The sequence below is a fragment of the Brachyhypopomus gauderio genome, chromosome 20 (assembly GCF_052324685.1).
Source record: "Brachyhypopomus gauderio isolate BG-103 chromosome 20, BGAUD_0.2, whole genome shotgun sequence".
Taxonomy (NCBI): Eukaryota; Metazoa; Chordata; class Actinopteri; order Gymnotiformes; family Hypopomidae; genus Brachyhypopomus; species Brachyhypopomus gauderio.
Window position 1 is genome coordinate 11,316,063 of NC_135230.1, and position 21,594 is coordinate 11,337,656.

Consider the following 21,594-nt stretch of genomic DNA (forward strand, 5'->3'; position numbering starts at 1 on the left):
GAAACTATATGTGGTAGTATAAAGAAACACCCCTCAACAACAGGGGAAGAAACAATTACCTGACCAATTTTAATGTTGCTTTGTTTCAGGTTTGAAAAGTGCTGGAATTTAGATTAAAGTGCTTGAAAATGCTTGAAACAAATAAAAAACCGTGAGCTTTGACCTCTAGCTTGTGTGGTGTCTCACTTTTTAGGACCGGTAGCACCGAGCCATTACACGGATCTCCTTATCTACAACATTGGACACTGAACACACAAAATCACAAGACAATAATGCAGGCGCTTATAATAGTACAATAAAACACATGCTTTATTTAAAAATAAGATAAACAGTTTGATGAAGGCATAAATGATAGAATGTTGAGTGAGCACGGAGCTAAGATGCTAGCTAGTTAACTTGGCTAAACTAAACTACAGAACTGGATCCATTTACCTTCATAATCAAAAATACACTGCTCGAAAAAAACTTGTATCCTTTATCGAGTTTCGCTCGTTTGGTCCTCGATAGCTCCTCGACGGTTCTGGCAACATCGTCCTGCCTAAAGCGCGGAAGGTCAGCCAAAGATGCAGAGTAATAAAACGCATCCATTCTCGTAGCGATGCTGCTAAACGGAAATAGGTTTACACATCACCTCGCCCGGAACTTGACCCCTCCTCCTTGCGTGAAAAAGGCTTATTGAGGTTCCAGAGAGGAGTCCCTGTATTATCTTTATCGCCACCTACTGGCCTGGGTGGTGTTGCACGGTGTCGTTTACCAAACAAATCTGACTGTCTAGCCTAGCGTTCGACATTTAGCAACGGTTACTTGACAGCAGGTCAATTGGACTGGGATTGATAAGGCTGCAAGTGAAAATGTGTTTTTTGTTCTCTTTTGTTTTGTACACTGCGTGTGCGTGTATGTCTGTACATGCTTTATGTGACTCGCTTTTTGTGTGTTCGTCTTGAAGTTCGTTTAGCATCCTGCATGACCACATTAATACACTTTATTGTTCGTTGTTCTTAATCTTATGGACAATTTGAGTAGCAATGAATAATGGGCAAACAGTGAAAGATTATCGGCTTGAAAAATGACTGGTGTATTGAATTACTAGAAGGTGTTTTAGATGCCAAAATCAATAATAAGGTAACTAGTATTAAATATCCGGTAGGAATGTACAAGTGTAGGATGTGCAGACTTCTTAAATTATTATTTTTTTCTTTTTACTCAGATGCACGCTTCTATCTGGATTTTTGGTTCAACTATATCGTTAACAAGATGTACAGATTGTTGCAAAATGTTTCTTTGCCCATTGTGCCCTGTCGAACTCTTCAAGCCAACCAATCTGTCAAAAGTTAAGAAGCACATTGAAATTCACTGGAAAATGCATTAAACTTCAAAGGTATTAAGACCCAATTACATTAACTGCAGCTAGTTTATTATTATCAGGTTGACAAGATGTTTTTTTTTATTATTCATTGTGTTTTTACAGAATATAGAATAAACAGATGCCATCAAAATTGCACACCAGAGGGACATTATCACTGCCCCATGTGTTCTAAAACAATTCTGTGGCGAGACAATATGTCTGTTCATTTAAAAGCATGTCAAGACTCAACATGCGGGACACCCACACCTACCCCTGAAAAAAACACCTTGCACCTCTGCTCCCTCCACGCTGCCTACTGTGAAGGATACAGCCACTGATTTAGACTCGCCTTTGGTGCATTCAGTTTTATCGCCAGTTCCACCTTCTCCACAGCCTGTCCCCTCTTCTTCATATTCGGAAGTATTGTCATTTCCCTCACCTGCTTCTCCTAAAAAGCCTCAACATGTGTCCTCCAAAAAGGTCAGCTGTCCACACTGCATCATAAAGCTGCAGGAGAATAATTTGCCTGGTCACATTTCTAGGAAGCATTCCTAAACTCAACCAGACATAACCAGCACCTCACATTTGCAGAGTGTATGTTTGGATGCCACCAATTTATGCAGTACAGTCGTGATTTTTCTGTGCCTGTCCATGTACAGAGGAAGACATGGGGCAAAGTGCAATTCACTGGCTGTGAATTAGAAAACTGCCAGCAGTACCAGCGTCTAGCACAACGTAGTAAATGTGTTCACAACCATTGTAAACATGTTCGATCTGTTGACTACTGTGCTAACACTGCTAGTGAGGAGTTTCTTGATGAGGGAGTTCTTGATGAAATGGTACATCTAAGTATTGGGTGTATCAAGGAAAAACACCTGCTTAAAAAGGCAAAACGCAGCCATGGCAGCTCATGTGCCATTTTCTATAGAAGTGCATTTCAGAGGCTCATCTAAAATAAAATGCCTTTCAATTCATGAGCCACAAAAGAAACACTCCTGTCGTCTTGGACGAATCCTTGTGACATTCAGCCAAAAGACAAATTCATGGCATTGTCCCTGTGCAAAGCCAAGAATGTCTTGTGCCATTTTGCAACACTTTTGTGCAAACACAAAGACATTTATTTGAGACAAAAACTGTTTCATCTGCTGCAGCGATCAATCAGCCCAGCATCATCTACTCACCAACAACCTGGAATGTGTAGTGAAATACATTTTCACTCAGAAAAAAGTTCCTTCCAAACTTCCAAAAGAACTGACTATTCCCAGACCAGTATTCAGTTACCCAACAAGACTAGTTCCAAAAGAAACAAAATGTACTGTCTGTTCTGGGAAGCCCTCGCTGGAAGGTCTAGTCATAATAACGGACAAAGCCCGGATTGTGGGTATAGGTGGCATCATTGAGAGTAAGTTCAATTTCATGTTGAATAACCTTGGCTATTTTAATATTATTTAGTATAACACACTGCTACGTTTATCTGTTTAATTATCTGTTTTTTGTTCCTTTTGTAGATGTGTCCACTTTCTTTAGACAATGTCCATTGTGTCAGATGGTGTATCGGTATCAGGAGTGGGAAGCAGGACTCCACAACTTCGATGATCATGTTGTGCTGACCCTGGAATTGTGCATTTTTCTAAGGCACAACCTAAAGGTAAAATAAAACATTATATGGTGTACTGGGTCTTCTGTGCTGTTCATTTAACAGCTACAATACTGTGTCCTACAGAACCATACTGCAGTTTCCCGAACAATTAATTCACTGGAGGGACTTCGGGGTGCTACATTTCCATCCAGAGACACCATACTGCATGGCTACTGCCATTTTGAGGCTCTCACAAGTCATGATTATACATACTCTTGTATTAACTGTGGCCTGCAATGTGAAGCACTTACAAGGTTACAGAATGTTCATGCTTGTCGAGCCTCTTGGTCTTTCAGGTTTCACCCTGACCAGGAGGAGCTGGTAAGTGGACACAGCAACACCAAAAAAGGAACATTAAATGTGATAATCAGTGTTGTATTCATTTTCCTGTGCTTTCTAGCTTTCTTATGTCTTGGACAAAGGAAGGCCAAAACACGAGCTCATAGTTAAAACGTTGAAATTTTGAAGATTTTTTTGACTTTGGGCTTACCCTTGGAAATGGAAGCGACAGTGAGTAATGTGGATGTTCTCATATGATTTAATTGATGTTTTACACTTACATGTTTTATAAAGTTGGTTGTTAGGATACATGTGTGATAGCATTGTCAAGAAATATGTAATTGTGTTATTTAAAGATTGGAAATGTCTGCTTTAGAATCATTGAAGACATTGCCATTGCAAAGGTAAAAATTCTAATTAAATTCGGAAACTAACCATTTGCTCAGTGACTGGCTCTTCTAATTATGAATTTAAATATTTAATAGGGAAGGAACATCTTCATTGCTGATCTTTATGTCATTGCAACATGGTTTCCTCATTTACATTTACGGCATTTGGCAGACGCCCTTATCCAGAGCTACTTACATTTTTATACAAGTGAGCAATTGAGGGTTAAGGGCCTTGCTCAGGGGCACCTCAGTCATGGCCTCGGGTCTGGGAATCGAACACACGACCCTCTGGTCACAAGACCAGTTCCCTAACCACCAGGCCATGACTGCCCTCTTTGTAATGCTGATCCACTGGATTGTCTACCATTAAGTCTTTTGTTTGTTTGTTTTTTAAAACAGTCTTTGTGTTTAGTATGTTTAGTGCTTAGCAATCAAATTCATTTATCTTTCATCCATAGCATGATGCACATATGAAAGATGCCCTCGTCATCCCATTGTGGACACCAGGACACTATATATTGTCTGTGAGTTATAGTGTGCAGTTAAATGACACAGAGTGTGGCATGCATTATACCGTATATTTGATGGTGTAATGGTATCTGCTTGCTATAAAACTGAAATCTAACATTTCATTGAGTATACAGATTGCATGCTCGTTCTTAGGTTTTGAAGCCAGTCAAGAGGGAAATGCTTTTTTTAGATTCCATGTACCCAAGCAGAGCAGGTTCTCATGGTGATCTCATGTAACTGATCAGTGCTGAGGTTATATCTTAGATCATATATTGCATGCAGTTCAGGATTTTGCTGGTCTCATTCAAAGACCAAGTTTATAACAGCAATGAGTGTTTCAGACGCTCAAAGTTGGAGTAGGTGATTTTATTTTAGAAAAATTAATAGTTTCTTGAAATACACTCTACATTCCAAGTTAACAAATCTGACCAAAAAAGAAAATAATTCATTATATTTAAAGGTCACAGAACTTTGACCAAGTGAAATGAGTGAACAGCTTTTTCTCCTCTCTACATAACTTGATAACTGAGCTTTGTTCACAAGAACAGTAGATAAAGATGGTTATACAGAGGTTGGGTAAAGCAAAAATAACCACTTCCTTGTTTCTACAGAATCCCCATCTCCACCTTTAACAGCATTTTACATGTTCAAGCTGCATTTAAGTTCATCAAATGCCTTATGTCCAAAGGTTTGTGGACGTTGCTTCTAATTACAGAAGTCATAAGCTGGTATTCACAAACATTTGGTCATATAATGCATTTGTGTGCTATGTGCTTAATGTTTTGTAAAATATATATTTTTTTTAATGTTAACAGTAATCTTGCTCAGATGCTCAATCCAGGTCAATGGGAGGAGAAAACTGGCTGGGATTTGCCAGTAGTTTCTTTTTCTTTAGGTAAAACTGTGTTTTAGAATGTATTTCCTGAAAACGTCAACTGAAATAATGTTCATTTTTTTAAGGATCTCCCAGTCCAGCAATGGGGTAATGATTGCGGCATCTTCATCCTGATGGTGAGAGACCCAATTTTCTTTTTATAATTAGTTTTTATTAAATATTTCTTACTGTGTTTTTATTTTGTCATTCATTACTGATTTTTTTGTGTTTGTTTTTGTTGTTGTTGTTTTTGTAGTATGCTTTTATGTTCTCCTGGATGCCCCATTTGACTTCTCTGTAGTAAGTTGATTGTTATACTGTGTGTGTGCATGCGAGGGCATGTGTGCAAATGTTTGTGCATGGTTAGAATATATTTTTTTATTATTTGTTTTTGCATGATATGCAGGCTCTACGCAAATGGTGGTGTGTGATACTAATGGAGAACCTGGAGCTAGAAGGGTAAGATCACATATGGGCCTTATGGTACAAATCCACAGAGTTACTGAAATAACTCATAATGTTTCTATTTCTATTTAGAGACATGGCAAAAAAATTGCACACTGGACAGATCAAGCACAAGGCATTTTTTACGTGGTATCCTGCAGCCTGTCCTCTGGGTGGGACAACATTCACAAAGCCAGGTTTGGTTTTAGATTGCTTCACATGGTACTAACTCTGAATGCAACATCACAAAACATCCCTTTTACAGCCATTACTTATTTAATGACTTAATCATCAAGGATCAATTGAACAATTTTTTCTGACTTACATCACTATCAGTGTATCGTCTTAATTCTTTGAAAAATATAAACTGCTACAAATGAATAGTATTCTACAATATCAGTGCTGTTTTATTTCATAGGATCCTCAATCTCCAGTATACCTCAAACAAGAGAAACTAACTGCAATCCAAACATCACTGTCTTGCACAGGACATATATGCCTGCACTTACCAAAAGATACTAAACAAGTATGTAAAAAACTGTTTGGAATTAAAGACTTGTGAAATTTATGAATGTAAGATTAAATAAAATATATTTATGCATGTCTGTCTTTTAGAGTAATCCAGAAGTGCAGACAGTCCAGTGGGTCCAGTGTGAATACTGTGGGGGCTGGTTACCAGTGTTGCGAATAACGCCGTTGAAAATAACGTTAGGTAACGGTGTCATTTTGTGTCATTTTGTCAGTAACAGGATAAAATAATTCATTACTTTTCCTGTCGTTACAACGCCGTTGACGTTACTGGTCATTCAAAGTGGTGCGTTACTATATATTGATGTACTAACAGTAATGCGAGCGGACTGCTGCCCAGATTAATGAGAAGTAACAGATCTCGATATGTCACACTTCTCGGTGTAACACCTGTTTAACTTAACAAGTCAGTAAGCGATTGGCTAAGGCAGCGTTATGGTAGCCAATCAGAGCCAGTGTTGTTACACGCGTGCCCAAGCACTCCAGTGACACGACCAGAGACCGTATATATGTTACGTATATATGTTATGTTTATTATATAAAAACGTAATTTATAACAATTATAAAACAATCAAAGCATTACACAGCAATGTGCTCTAACATTAGCCTAAAGTTGGTCGCTATATGTTCACAATAATCCTCAAATCGCAGTTCTGTCTGTGTTTATGCGTTCAAATTGAACTTCCTGGAACTATCTGAAGCCTCCGTGAATCATGACCATCAAGCGTTTTGAACTTTCGTTGTCGCGACTCTCTCTCTATATGGCTCTGGCTCACAGACGACCCACACCCACGGAACTACAAACATGGACATAACGGCACGCAGACAACGTATCGACACGCCCACAAGGAGGGGTCCGGAGCTGTCACCATGACAGTAGACGTTACTGTAGGGGTGACCTGCAATAGTCGCTGATTCGACTATAGTCAACTATACCCCCTAGTCGACTATGAACGTAATAGTCGAATCTACCATTCTAACTGCATGGCCAAGGATGCAGCTAAGAATTAGTTGTTACATGAAATGTCTTTGTTTTCGTTATATATAGCCTTTTGTCAAATAAAATCATCCTAATTTCTGTTAATAAATATTTTAAAATGATGTTTGCGCATTAACAATAGGCATCTTCCTTACTACACATTAATAAATCACACCCTGCAGTTGCACAATCCAAACGAGCGGAGCTGAACACGCTACAGAATACGCAGCATCTGCCGAGATTATAATGGCTACTAAAAAACTTCAAAAGTATTTTGAAAAAGATAAAGACGAATCAAACAAAGTAAAGTGCAAGTTATGTCATCAACGTCTTTCATTTCGCACGACAACATCTAACATGGCATACCATTTAAAACGCGTAAGGCGAAAAAAAAAACAGTTCAGCCGTTTGTCGTCGTCTCGTCGCGGTGCGTCTCGGCAAGTAGGCCTAAAAACATTTTTTGTTGTTTGCTTTTAAACCCCGTTACTTGAACCTTTCCTTATATTTTTTTGCTGTTGTGTGTCAATTTTGTTATATTTTCAGGCAGGCATATTTTATTTAAAATATTTTTGACATTTTGCACAGTGCCTGTCTGACAGTTTGATATGCGCAATGCGCACTGACGGTTAATGTTCTCTAACGTTTAATAAAAAATAAGTAAGTAAATAAATAAAAGCTGAATAAACCCAACCTACCGTGTTTATTCATTTATCTGAGTGTTTTAGGTTTTTACTTTGAAGAGGAAAAAAGTCCTGAATGAGAACGGGATACCGTTTAGGATGCTCTAAATAAAAACATAAAAATAAACCCGATTCGACTATTAGTCGACTAAAGGGAAAAGCTGACGAATCAGATTCGACTATGAAAATCCTTAGTTGAATACACCCCTAGTCTACTGTCATGGTGACAGCTCCGGACCCCTCCTTGTTGCTCCCTTCCTCAGTGTTGTTGTCCACCATGGTTTGCTGTGCTGCATGGGGATGCTCCAATCGATCAGAGAAAGGAGCAAAAATGTATGGTTTCCCCACTGATACTGAGAGGAGAAAAAAAGGTTGTCTCAACTCAGCAGGAGCAATCTTACCCTCACTAAAGATTACAACAGCAAATATATATGTGAGGTAAACATCAAACACTGCATTTGCACTTTTCACAATAAACACACTATTGGAAAGCTTAATGCCTGATTTATTAAAATACAGAATAGTGAACAAACAAAATCAAAGACTCCAGACAGACTCTGGTGCAGGGTGAGGGTGCTATCTAGTTGCAGGCTCCATTGAATCCCCTATGGTTATTTGGCTTAAAGAGAGAGAGGAGAAAAAGACAGGAGAAAATGATTATTATCATTATTGATGTGATATGAATTTGAACTTGTTGCACATCCTTGGTTGTTTTTCATACGTGTAATGAGTGTATACGTATCCAGTAAGTGTTCTCTAATACTGCGTATTCACCCACTATGGGATATGTAATGTTCTGTATATAGCAAGTGTAGTTGCCTGAAAAAAGATCTTTCTGCTGCTGCTGCTTAAGTTAAAATTAAAATCTATTTGTGATTTTCTTCATAGGATGTGTTTAACATGTGCTTAAATGCCACTGTCAAAAATGGTTACATTCTTTCTACTCCATTCAGTTTAAAATGTGCAGTATAATATTATTATTTTTATATATTATTATAATATAATTTTTCCTAGAAATTTACAATATTACACGTTTGCTCAGCTAGTTGCTCGCTGTGTGCGGGGGGCTTAAGAAGAGCAACATAATTGTGTACAGGTGCATCAGTACTCAGGAGAATGTGATGGTATATATATATATATATATATATATATATATATATATATATATATATATATATATATATATATATATATATATATGCATACAAAATTGCTCCCTATCACAGAAATAGTGTACTATTTACCATTAGCTGACACAATATATTGAACTGTTTTTGTAGATCACTTGCCGAGTGATCTCGCGATCTGCCATGCTTAATTTCTTATGCAATCACGTGACAGCGAGTCGTCATTTCCTGGTCTCAGGGATGAGATCGGTCTCAGAGAGGAGATGGCCTGAGAGGAGAGATTTATGGCCAGACGCTGTTGGCCTATTATTACTGCTACTAATACAAAGAATAAGAATCAGCATGGAAGTAGAGCCTCAGCGCTGAGAACTGGGGTTGTAAACATCTACGTTAGAGGACTCCTGTAAAATGAAGCAATTTTATACGCTTTGCTTAACCGTGCATTCATTAGGCCTCTTTGGATTCATGCCATCGGTGAATATTATCTTTCAGTTAAATAAGATTGGAGAGATTTCAATCTCCAGCCTCATATTCCAGAACTCACTATTTTGACAAACAGCACACTGTATGTTATACAGGAACTCAAACTGCTTTTACTGAAACTGGTCACTCAATTAATTCTCCAGGCTTTATGCCGACTATAACCACAATTCTGTTAGTCACCTATAAAGGCAAAAAGGCACACCATACAACCCTTTCAGGCCAAATAAGATTATTTCAGTCTTGCTCTCGTTTAAGTTAAAAAAATTAAAAGCCATCCATGCTTTTATTTCATCAAGGCAACTCAATAAAGTAGTCAAAGCTGTGCCATCCTGCTTCTTTAAAGGTATAAATCTGAGTGTCGTTGGCATAACAATGAGAGGAGATACCATACTTTCTAAAATGGCTCCCAAAGGCAGCATATACAGCATAAATAAAAAGGGGCCCAAAATCGATCCCTGAGGAACCCCACATGAGAAAGTTGCTGCTAATGACACAAACTCCCCACTACTGACCACAAAACTCCTATCCGATAAATATGACCAAAGCCACTAAAGGGCAAGGCCTTTAACTCCAACACAACATTCCAACCGCTCAACAGGAATATTATGGTCGATTGTGTCAAAGCAGCAGTTAAATCTAAAAGAATAAGAATAGCGCAATCATCAATTGAGTCTGTAATTACAGAGTGTAATTATCAGTAAGTCATGAAAAATTTTCAGAAGGGTTGTTTCTGTACTATGGAATGCTCTGAAGCCCGATTGATAAACCTCGTAGATATGATTTTTGTCTAAATAAGATTTCAGAAACACAACTTTCTCTAATATTTTCGACATAAATGGAAGTTTGGAAATAGGCCTAAAATTAGAGAGCACAGATGGATCCAAATTGAGCTTTTTAATTGTTGGGTGGACCACCGCTTGTTTCAAGTACGGTACCTAGGGACAATCGCTGTGGATAAACCACTATTGATAATAGTTACAACCTCAGGCCCTGTAGTCTCAAATATCTTCTTAAAAAATCGAGGATCCAATACATTGAAAGGACAAGAACTCGAGTTTGACAGGCTCAAACTGCTCAAAGACAGCTAGTCACTAAGGCAGGCAGAACACTTAAGGATACTTAATAGTAGACCTTAAATTTGTGATTTTCTCAATAAAAAACTTTTTTTCACAAATATTTAGGGAGGACTTAAAACATACAGGATTATTGCCGTTCAGTGCAGCGTTAATAGTATAAAATAATGTACAAGGTTTATGACTATTATTTTGGATAATGGTAGAACAATACAGATTTTTTTCTGCCTTCACTGTCTTTTGATACTTAAACCACTTTTCTTTAACCCTAGGAGGTCTATGGGCATTTTTGCTGTTTAAATGAAAATACTGCTGAACGTTTTACTGCTGCATTAAATACTTTTGTAAGATTATTGTAAACAATCTTGTAATGTTTTTTTTTTTATGATCCCAATGATATACTAGCAGCTTTCCAGTCTACCTGTAGTAATTTGTTGGATATCATAGCTCCACTTAAATTGATTCCTTTTAAGTTAAAAAATGAACCCTGGCTCAATTCCACTACCCGTGCAGCCAGGCAAGAGTGTAGGAAAGCAGAACGTAAATGGAAAAAGGATAAGCTACAGGTATCTTATGAGATACTTAACATACGAGAGTATCGACCCATTACAGAGGGAGCAACACTCTTAACCTGTAATGTTTCAAACCTAATGGGATTATGATCTGAGAACACTGCATTGTACAGTTCAAGATTGTTCACAGGAACATTAAAAAAACAAGGTCAATAGTATCCCCCTGTTCATGTGTAGGGCCCTTTACTGACTGAACAAGATTAAAAGAATCCAAAAGATCCCTATATGTGTTTGAGCATCAAATCTGTCCAAAAGTTTGAAAAGTAATTAAAAAAGTCCTTGTTGTATTTCGGAGGACGGTACATTATAGCACAAGCAATTGGATGGAAGCAGTCCAGCTCGAACAGCAAAAGTTCAAAGCTGTAGGGATGCGGGAATAAAGGGATGAGGAAATAAAGTAATTAATTTTAGTATATGTACAATGTAGAATTCAAATACAAAACACAATACTAGTCTCTTCACGGTGCCAGCTAGCATCTTGTGTGCTGGATTGTTTCAGGGGCATATTTGCACAGACTCCATTATAAGTGAATAGTCTTATCACTAAGCACTTATTCACTTGGGGCCATCTTTCTGTTGTACTTCTGGATCTTTTTTGTTTCATCCTTGATAGTGGCTCTGATGTTGACTAGTTGGTCACATCTCTGGATTTGGGATGAAACCCCCCATACATTTTGAGTTTCCTTGTCTTGATGTTAATGGCTTCTATCTTCTCTTTTAGCTGGCTTATTACAGTTTTTGGCAGCTGCTAAGACCCAAAATGTGGTCCGTAATGTAGCCTAGCTATTGACCTGGTGCGTTAAATCTTAAGCACATTCTCTACCTCACACTCATTTAGAAATTCTTAAATATCTTTAGGTATCAAAGCCTAATCCCTATAAAGAGGCCACAAGTTGCAAATCTTGGTTTGCACATCAATGGTGTCCAATACTGCATAGAAATGATGATGAAGAGGACGAGAATGAGGAAGAGCAATATGGATCAGCAACCATAACGGATGAGATCAGAGTCACTCTGGTTGACCATGTGGTCAAACATGCATTGGGTTTTCTGGAGGTAAAGGGTCCAGCCTAATCTGTGCTGCTACACTGTAGCATCATCCAGACATTTCAAAATGAGAATAGACATAGACGTATCCTCTATATCAGGGGTCACCAACGTGGTGCCCGCGGGGACCATGTCGCCCGCGAGGACGTCACGAGTTGCCCGCGGGCTTGTTTTAAAAATAGCTCACTATAGTGCCATGCACCAAGCGCTGCATCGTTTATGTTTTTGCTACTATTATAGATTGTCCGCGGTTGCTAGCGGTCTTCCCGCTTAGCAATTGACACTCGCACACGCACCCCGCCCCCGCTCAACAACTTTTCGTTAGATTGATGCGAATTCATCTGGTAGCCCTCCGCAATAATTGGTCTCCAAGAAGTAGCTCCCAGTTTCAAAAAGGTTGGTGACCCCTGCTCTATATATACTACATCATGGTTTTGCAGACTAGACTACCCTGTGCTGGAGGATGAAAACAGCTCAGAACAGAAAGAGACCCTTGTCAATGTGGTGAGAGCAAACAGCATAAGCATACATTTCTACATGTTTCTACAACAGAACATCATTACTGACGCAGTCACCATCAGCAACATCCATTCAGTGACTCTTGGCCAGTGACAGTGTGACACAACTGCACTATGAATTGTGCGCAAGTATGCTCTGCTATCCACTCACTGATTGTCCAGTGTCCTGTGCCACACAGCATTGACAACATTATACCTATATCATACTGTTGTTCAATACTGTAATGAACATCATAGGACACTATGCCATTGTCAGTCCCTGGCAGCATAGCAGCATCATCACATTGTGTGCAGCCATTTGCCAGAATGCTGTTCATCATCATGCCACTCATGGTCCCTACAACACTGCAGATCATAACCTTCCTCAACACAGAGCACAACATACTCATTGTCCATCATTAGGGGGATGAAGCAGGGGGATGAAGCAGAACAGTTTGCACCGGGTTGCTCAAGTACAAACTGAATCAATGAACCAAGATTTGTTGTGCTTCACCTCCACCATACTCTCCACTGCTGTTGAGCTCTTTTTGTCATAGAGGTGATTACCATGCGATTCCGTAAACTACATGTTCATGCAAAAGAAATCCATCTTTTCCAGAATACCTTTGTTGCTGACAATCGATGAAGCCCAGTCTTCTTATCAGTTTGATTTGGCCGAGTTACAGAACTGTGATGTTCTGAAAGACGCGTTCAAGCCCAACAGTCTTATTGACTTCTATGCCGCACTCCCAAACGTATATCTGCGAGCAAACATTTTCACACATGAAACTCTTGAAAATTTTGCTGAGATCAAGATTGACAGATGAACATCTGCATCCATGGACGTAGTTTTGATTTCATAAGTGGGGGGGACACAACCTGGGGTGGCGAACTGTTGAGCGGGGGGGGGGGGGGGGTTGAATGAAAATTGTTGAGCGCTGTGAACAAAAATTGTTGAGCGGGGGGGGGGGGGGGGGAGCTCGGAGCTGCATGATCCTAGTGCTAGATTTGTCGCTATTTGGATATTGTTTTTTTAACCGTTAAAAAGTGGGGGGGACATGACTTCGTCGCTACTTAAATATTTGGTTTTAACTGTAAAAACTGGGGGGGACCAAAACCGGCTTTTGAAAAAGTGGGGGGGACATGTCCCCCCCGTCCCCCCCCAAAACTACGTCCGTGTCTGCATCAGTGTTTGAGACTGGCTGTGACTAGAATGGAACCTGACATTCAACTTCTCACCAGCCAAATGCAGGCCCACAGTTCACACTGATGAACATATGTAGGTAAGCTCACTTTTCTGACTTGAATGAGTCACTCTGAGTATAAAGGAATATAATCATAATAAAATCTACTGGGATCAAATCCATAAAAAATGTATTGTGCTGTGTAGGTCACAAGGAAGTTGATGAGAGAGAAAGGTGCAAACAGCGGTATCTACAAGCCTTCTAGAACCTACAAAAGGATTATAAGGAAGGAACATGAGAACTTTGAGAGACTACTCATATGAGTCATTTAAGGAAGAGATTCTGCTCTGACAACTTTACCTGTTAAGATGTGCATGGCACAACAGAAAATTAATGTTCCACAGACTTTTTTTCTGTGAAGAACCCAGAGAGGATTATTTGGTTTATTTCATAAATAGTGTTATTTATTTTGTTACTGGTATTATTTATTTTGTCAATAGTGTTATGTAGTTTGTTAATAGTGTTATTATTTATTACCAGACTTTTTTACTGTGAAGAACCCATAGAGGATTATTTGGTTATTATTTCATAAATAGTGTTATTTAGTTTGTTATTAGTGTTATTATTTATTTCTTGACTTTTTTTTCTGTGAAGATCCCAGAAAGGGTTATTAATGTTTGGTTATGTGTCGCTTTCTGAAAACAATAAATGTTGCAGCACCCCTGTGATTGTCAAACTTTTCTGTTTCAAACTGACCCCGGCCTCCCATCAGAGAAGAGAAAAGTTATTTGGCCCTTACAGGAAAAAGTTTAGGGACCCCTGGTCTAATATAACAAGTTTGCCATAACTCATTAGCAAATATCGCCATCTAATGGCCGGCAACATTTTGACCCAGTAACTGAACAGGAACAGTACGGAAAATCACCAAATAAACATTTATATCTATGATGTGAAGTTCGGTGCTTTGCAACAGTTGCAGTTCTAGGTGAATTTGAATAATTGTTTTTTTAATGCAAATTTGAATTTTGATACTGGAAAATAATTAAATAATTATTTTATATAAAAAAATTAAATTCTGTGATCGGATGCAAAGCACTTTGTAAGTCGCTCTGGATAAGAGCATCTGCTAAATGCCGTAAGTGTAAATGTAAATACATTTTAAAAGGCATCTAAGAATCTAAAATGCATTTTTTTTCTTAAATTGTTCTGTTTTATTTATCACAAGAGTGAAGGGCCTACTGCTTGCATGAAGGCTGCCATTTTTTATGCTTATGTGTAAGTGTGTCTGTGTATCACAGCAAGGGAACCAGACCATTCGTTGCTTGAAAAAAACAACAATAGCACAGCGCTAATATCTTCTTTAGAGTTCAAAAGTACATGTCTTTATTGAGCAGCACAGGTCACAAGACAACAGCAACTCAACTCAATGATGCTTTAAACCACATTTTTAAATGGATCCAGCAGCTGCCAATGTCAGTGTTCTCCTTGATCAAGATATTTAAGAACAAAATGTACTGTTTTAATATTAAACAAAGTTCATGAATTATTCAAACCCGAACCACCAAAGTGGCAGAAATCCCTTTGTACAGCTTTTTTTTAATCATGTGGTAGCTGTAGTGTTCCAGACGTGTTCCTGAGTCCTGAACCACTTCAGTATATACACAGTTTGACTGGAGATCTCATTGGTTACTTGTATCCACAAGCCAGTTTGGCAAAACTCAAAACAAAGCTTGCCACCCATAAACTGGTTTTATGCATTAGTGGTTTGCACAGCTCTTTCTTCAAATTGATCAGCCCTGACACGTTGTAGCTCAGAGCACAGCACCAAACAACCATGGAAGGTGGGACGGCTTGTATCCACATGGCTGCTGGGGCTCCGGCCTCCGTCAGTCCCCTGGGGGCCCAAATGTGTGTTCTGTCTCTTCTGCTCCACCATCATCCCTTTCCTCCCTCCTGTCTCTCTCTCCTCCATCTCCACCCCCAGCACTCCGCTCACAGGCATCTCTCCCTCAACATTGCCGTCATCATCCTCGTCTTCGTCAGGTGTCTCTGCATACTCCCCATCAGGCTCCACGACTGCAGTTTCCCCACCATCACCTGCTGGTGAGTGATCTGTTGGAAAGAGAATAATACTAACTTAGAATTAGAGTTACGGTTTCTCATTAGGTTTAGTGTGATCTTGGAGCCTTGATCCCCACTTCCTCGTCTAAGATACTAAGCCGAGGGAGTCACTCTGACAAGCTCCCTCGTATGACCATGGGCTCTTGCTCCTGTGTTTTACACACACTAACACGAGGCCTATTTCCACTAATGCACGCACCAGTGTCAAATTCCAAACGCCTCCATGGCTTTGCTCAGGCTCTCCTTCAAAGCGCACACTATGACTTGCTAGACGTACTCCTTCATTTCTCTCAGTTTCACCCCACACATCGCACGAAATGCAGCATGCCCTCAGTGGATGGCAGTTGCAGAATGCCTTTTTGTGGCATTTGTGCAAAACGACCTGGGACTGAATGGGCTTTCTTAGCATGCAAAAAAACGAGAAAGCCTTTTCTTGCTATACGCGTTGTTTGATGCCTTGCAAATAGTTTTTGAATACATATTTAAGCCGAGATTTGTAATGAGAAAACACAAGTGCTAGCTGCTCAAGGAAGCACAGGCACGGAGTGCGGGGCGAGTTGAGTCTACACCGTCCTCATGTGTATTTTAAGGCCACTGCCCCTCGCGAGGAGGGAAGGTTCAACGTCACAGAGCAGCTCGTTCAGTGTCGCGTGTTTATTTCTCTTACATAATTGAAAGATGGCAGAAGTGGCTCCAGCCCCGACCGCAGCGGCGCCGGCTAAAGCACCCAAGAAGAAAGCAGCCGCTAGACCCAAGAAAGCGGGACCCAGCGTCGGTGAGCTCATCGTTAAAGCTGTTTCGGCTTCCAAAGAACGGAGCGGCGTGTCTCTCGCCGCTCTGAAAAAATCTTTGGCTGCTGGCGGTTACGACGTGGAGAAGAACAACTCTCGCGTCAAGCTCGCCATCAAGAGCCTGGTGACGAAAGGGACTTTGGTGCAGACCAAAGGAACCGGTGCGTCTGGCTCATTTAAGATCAACAAGCAAGCGGAACCCAAGAAGAAGCCTGCCAAGAAAGCCGCACCTAAGGTGAAAAAGTCGCCCGCTAAGAAACCTGCCGCGGCTAAAAAGCCCAAGAAGGTCGCGGCAAAGAAGCCCGCCGCCGCTGCAAAGAAGTCGCCCAAGAAGGTGAAGAAGCCCGCTGCCGCCAAAGCTACCAAGAGTCCCAAGAAAGCGAAGAAGCCGGCTGCTCCGAAAAAAGCAGCCAAAAGCCCCAAGAAGGCAAAGACTGTCAAGCCCAAGTCCACCAAGCCAAAAGCGAAAAAAGCAGCCCCCAAGAAGAAGTAAACGTGAATATTTTCATGTCTTGGTCTCCCCAAAAAGGCTCTTTTAAGAGCCACCCAACTTTTCCAAAGGGCGCTTTTCTTTGCACTCGTGTGAATACTTGTGAATGAAAATTGCGAGCGCTGTCGCTCATAGATATTATTTTAGTTTTATTTTAGATTCTATTTTAGTTTGCCATTCTCTCCGGTCCTTGTCATACATATACGTAATTTGAGTGCATTTCGAAAAATTTCTTCCAAATTGAAGTACATACATAAAGAACTAAATTATTACGATAGGGAGTGATGGAGAGGAAAGTGCGTAAAGCATGTTACATCTCATAGAATATTATCGTGTACATGTCTATTACATGCTATGCATATTTTAGTTTGCCAATCTCTCCTGTCCTTGTCATATAATAATAATAATAATAACCTTTATTTGTATAGCACCTTTCATACATACATGCAACTCAAAGTGCTTTACAGAATAAATAAAAAGAAACATTAAAAGGAAGCAAAGATAAGACAAAAGGAAAATGTTAAAATAAATGAAAGATAAAAAAGAAACAAACATAATAAAATAGTGACAAATTATAAAATATTAATGTAATAAATAAATATTAAAATAAGATAAAATGTAACTAAATAAAATAATGCAAAACAATTACATACATATTCAGTAGCTTAGAAGATTTCGAAAAATATATTATTCATGCATATATTCAATGCATATAAGACGGCGAATTTATTGAAACTGGCAATTATTTACCAGAGGGAGTGTTGTATGGGAAGAGAATGGAGGCTGGCTTTGGATGTCGGCTGCTTCGCCATTGGATATTCGTCAGGCTTTCTTTAGCCAATAGGAGAGCAGCTGATTTTTCTATATTTTAAGCGCTCTCAGCTCGTTCTCTTTATTTCAGTTTTGTTCACGCAGTATTGTTAGAATTATGAGTGGCAGAGGGAAAAGCGGTGGAAAGGTGAGGGCCAAGGCAAAGACTCGCTCGTCCCGCGCTGGACTGCAGTTTCCCGTGGGCCGTGTACACAGGCTTTTGCGCAAAGGCAACTATGCCCAGCGTGTCGGTGCTGGTGCTCCGGTCTACTTGGCTGCCGTGCTGGAGTATCTGACTGCTGAGATTCTCGAGTTGGCCGGTAACGCCGCCCGTGACAACAAGAAGACCCGTATCATTCCTCGTCATCTTCAACTCGCCGTGCGTAACGACGAGGAGTTGAACAAGCTGTTGGGAAGAGTCACCATCGCTCAGGGTGGCGTACTGCCCAACATTCAGGCTGTTCTGTTGCCCAAAAAGACCGAGAAGGCGGCTAAGACCAAGTAAACACCCGAATTATCAACCCAAAGGCTCTTTTAAGAGCCACCCACACTGACTACACAAGTGCAATTTTTTCAGATATTATTCTGCGTTTCCCACCTAGTATAGATCTATGATAAATGGTGCTTTCACCTGCCATATGTATTCACATGCACATCTTTTGTGTTGTGATATGCCCCGACAGAGTATGAAAGCAAGCCTTTGTTTATATATTTACGGCATTTAGCAGACGCTCTTCTCCAGAGCGACTTTCAAAGTGCAATATACATATACGTATAGCTGTAGTAACTATATTACAATGTGTTTGTGTATAAGGAAAGGGAGACCCTTGGTAATATAAACTTGTGCAAAACGTTAACAGGGACAATGGGCAGGAAAAACGATGCAGCCTGAAAAGTGGGCGTATTGGTTTGCATTTTGAAATGCGCGCTATAGAACCCGGCCCAATTGTCGTACGGTGACGTACAATAACTGTCCAATGAATGGCGTTCAAATTGAAGACGCCCAATGAGCGCAGGTCGGAGTTGGGGTTAAATAGGATGTCTTCTCGTTTGCTTGATATTATTTTTACTTCGTCGTTTAAGAGTGAAGTCTCAGCACTATGGCAAGAACCAAGCAAACCGCCCGTAAGTCCACCGGTGGCAAAGCCCCGAGGAAGCAGCTCGCCACTAAGGCTGCCCGCAAGAGCGCCCCAGCCACCGGCGGCGTGAAGAAACCTCATCGTTACAGGCCCGGTACTGTCGCGCTGAGGGAGATTCGTCGTTATCAAAAGTCTACCGAGTTGCTGATCCGCAAGTTGCCTTTCCAGCGCCTGGTGAGAGAAATCGCTCAGGATTTCAAGACCGATCTCCGTTTCCAAAGCTCTGCCGTCATGGCTCTGCAGGAGGCTAGTGAGGCATACCTGGTTGGTCTGTTCGAGGACACCAACCTGTGTGCCATCCACGCCAAGAGAGTCACCATTATGCCCAAGGACATCCAGCTGGCCCGCCGCATTCGTGGAGAACGTGCTTAAACGTTCTGAGTACGGTCTCAAAAACCCAAAGGCTCTTTTAAGAGCCACTCAAATAATTCCCTGCAAAATGAGCAAATAGTATGTATTGTTGTGCCGTGTAGTTTTAGGTAGGTAAGTGATAAGCGGTTCATTAGCATTTGTCTTTTCAAACAGTGAACAGTGCAGGTTTAATTTTGAATATTTTTTTAAACAAAAAGTACAACGTTGGAAACGCCTGACATGACTACACAAATATAAAACCATACATGATCATGTTTATATTAATGGAGCTTGGTTTCCACCTTGTGGCCAAAATGTTGAACAACTCTTGTCGAAGCTTGCAAATAATGAAAAAGTCTATAAATAAATAAAATGCTTTTAGAAAAAAGTTTAATTATTTTATTACTATTATAAGATACATGTGTTTCTTTGGATCTCTATTTTAAATATATTATTTTGTTCTTCTAAATACTTTTTTCTGATTTACATTTGTACTTTTTTCAATTACTACTAGTTACTAGTAGTAACAATACCAACAGCAACTATAATAATCATCATAATTATGATTCTTGTCCTGATAATTGTCAGGCTTTGACCATGGTCATCATGTAGAGGGACTATTCCATTGTTGGATGGTAAGCAAGCAAGCATTCTGTGATCGGATGCAAAGCACTTTGTAAGTCGCTCTGGATAAGAGTGTCTGCTAAATGCCGTAAATGTAAAATGTTTTATATCTGATGTGGAAGCCAGTGACAAGAACACAACAGTGGAGTGACATGAGTGAACTTGGTGCTTGAAGCTCATGCTGCTGTATTCTGAATCAGTTGTTGAGGTCTGATGGCCCGTAGAGGAAGACCCACAAGTAGGGAGTTGCAGTAGTATAGCTTGGAGATGATGAGAGACTGCACAAGTCCCTGGATACCTTCCTGTGAAGGGGTTAACACAATTGGGTGAGGTCTTATCAGGAGAGGAGGTACAGTAGACTTGGTGAAGTTGTAAAGGAAAAGTACAGAGATATGGAGAGAGAGGGATTCTAAGTGAGGTGCAGACACACAGATAAGGGAATGAACAAGTCAGTGCTGTGACTGAGGGTCACAGAGTCCATTAGTCAGGTTTGTTTACAGCATGTGTTTAGAAAGACAATTGGTTGTTCAAAGTTACACCCAGGCTTTGAGCAGTTTCTGTTTCTACTTAACCTATGATGACCTACATCCATGCTAATACATATTATTTATATTGGCAGTAGCAATAATAGTAACAATGAAAGCTTTTGTTGTATTTTTTTTCCTTGTTCCTTATTCTTGTCTAAACTATCTATGTGTACATATTTATTACTGCTGATGTTTTTCATGTGACTAAGAGCCGAATTATTCCAGTCTTTTCTGGACGTATCTGGAGGAGCTTGGCATTTAGCGCCGCCTCTTCGTTGGTTTCAACTAGGTCCTTTTGAAGAGAATAATAGTGCACCCTGGTAGTCGCTGTGTCATTATTTCACTCCAATTTGAAAAAGAAAGCGTTAAGTATGTCTGGAAGAGGAAAGGGTGGTAAAGGACTTGGGAAAGGAGGCGCTAAGCGTCATCGCAAGGTTCTCCGTGATAACATTCAGGGCATTACTAAGCCCGCAATCCGCCGTCTGGCTCGTCGTGGCGGTGTAAAGCGTATCTCCGGTCTGATTTACGAGGAGACCCGTGGTGTTCTCAAAGTGTTCCTGGAGAACGTGATCAGAGACGCGGTCACCTACACCGAGCATGCCAAGAGAAAGACCGTCACCGCTATGGATGTGGTTTATGCTCTGAAACGCCAGGGACGTACTCTGTACGGTTTCGGAGGTTAAACCCTGAACTAAAGACGAAAAACAACGGCTCTTTTCAGAGCCACCCATATAATCCGTTAAAAAGAGTTGTTCCAGGTCTTCGTACTTACAAATGTTGAACGAATTAATACTGATAAAGGGCTAATAAACTCATTTAAATTTTTGCATGTTGTAGGATTTTAAGTTTAAATGCCTCACTCATTTTAAAACACTTCCATACATCAGTAGAAAAGTGCGATATGACAAAGCGAATGAGAAACAGTGACGTAGCTAGCATAGCCTAGCTTTCTGTGCTTTCTTTCCAAGACACGCGGAAAATTCAATACTTTTAATATTATTAACATGCTGATGGGACGTTGCAATGCTCAAATATTGATTAATCACAAAACATAATTTAAAAAAGGAAAAATCCCAGAACTATGGCTGGGG

The 21,594-nt window shown here is 40.1% G+C and overlaps 3 protein-coding genes, 1 long non-coding RNA gene and 1 pseudogene across 4 annotated transcripts; all 5 read left to right on the plus strand.

Moving 5' to 3' along the window:
* The first annotated feature begins 5,382 nt into the window (after window positions 1–5,382).
* LOC143484415 (uncharacterized) lies at window positions 5,383–5,978 on the plus strand. Its single transcript, XR_013122635.1, has 3 exons — window positions 5,383–5,495; window positions 5,574–5,677; window positions 5,899–5,978. It is a non-coding gene; the product is annotated as an uncharacterized LOC143484415 (long non-coding RNA).
* A 10,432-nt stretch (window positions 5,979–16,410) lies between these two features.
* LOC143484400 (histone H1 pseudogene) lies at window positions 16,411–17,287 on the plus strand (annotated as a pseudogene).
* A 661-nt stretch (window positions 17,288–17,948) lies between these two features.
* On the plus strand, window positions 17,949–18,423 carry LOC143484410 (histone H2A-like). Its single transcript, XM_076983107.1, has one exon. It carries the CDS (start codon window positions 17,981–17,983, stop codon window positions 18,365–18,367), a length of 387 nt encoding a protein of 128 aa, XP_076839222.1. The 5' UTR covers window positions 17,949–17,980; the 3' UTR covers window positions 18,368–18,423.
* A 458-nt stretch (window positions 18,424–18,881) lies between these two features.
* On the plus strand, window positions 18,882–19,696 carry LOC143484407 (histone H3). Its single transcript, XM_076983103.1, has one exon. The coding sequence runs from the start codon at window positions 18,963–18,965 to the stop codon at window positions 19,371–19,373; it is 411 nt and encodes a 136-aa protein (XP_076839218.1). The 5' UTR covers window positions 18,882–18,962; the 3' UTR covers window positions 19,374–19,696.
* Window positions 19,697–20,874: 1,178 nt separating this feature from the next.
* Window positions 20,875–21,186, plus strand: LOC143484629 (histone H4). The gene has a single exon (XM_076983442.1). It carries the CDS (start codon window positions 20,875–20,877, stop codon window positions 21,184–21,186), a length of 312 nt encoding a protein of 103 aa, XP_076839557.1.
* The last annotated feature ends 408 nt before the right edge of the window (window positions 21,187–21,594 follow it).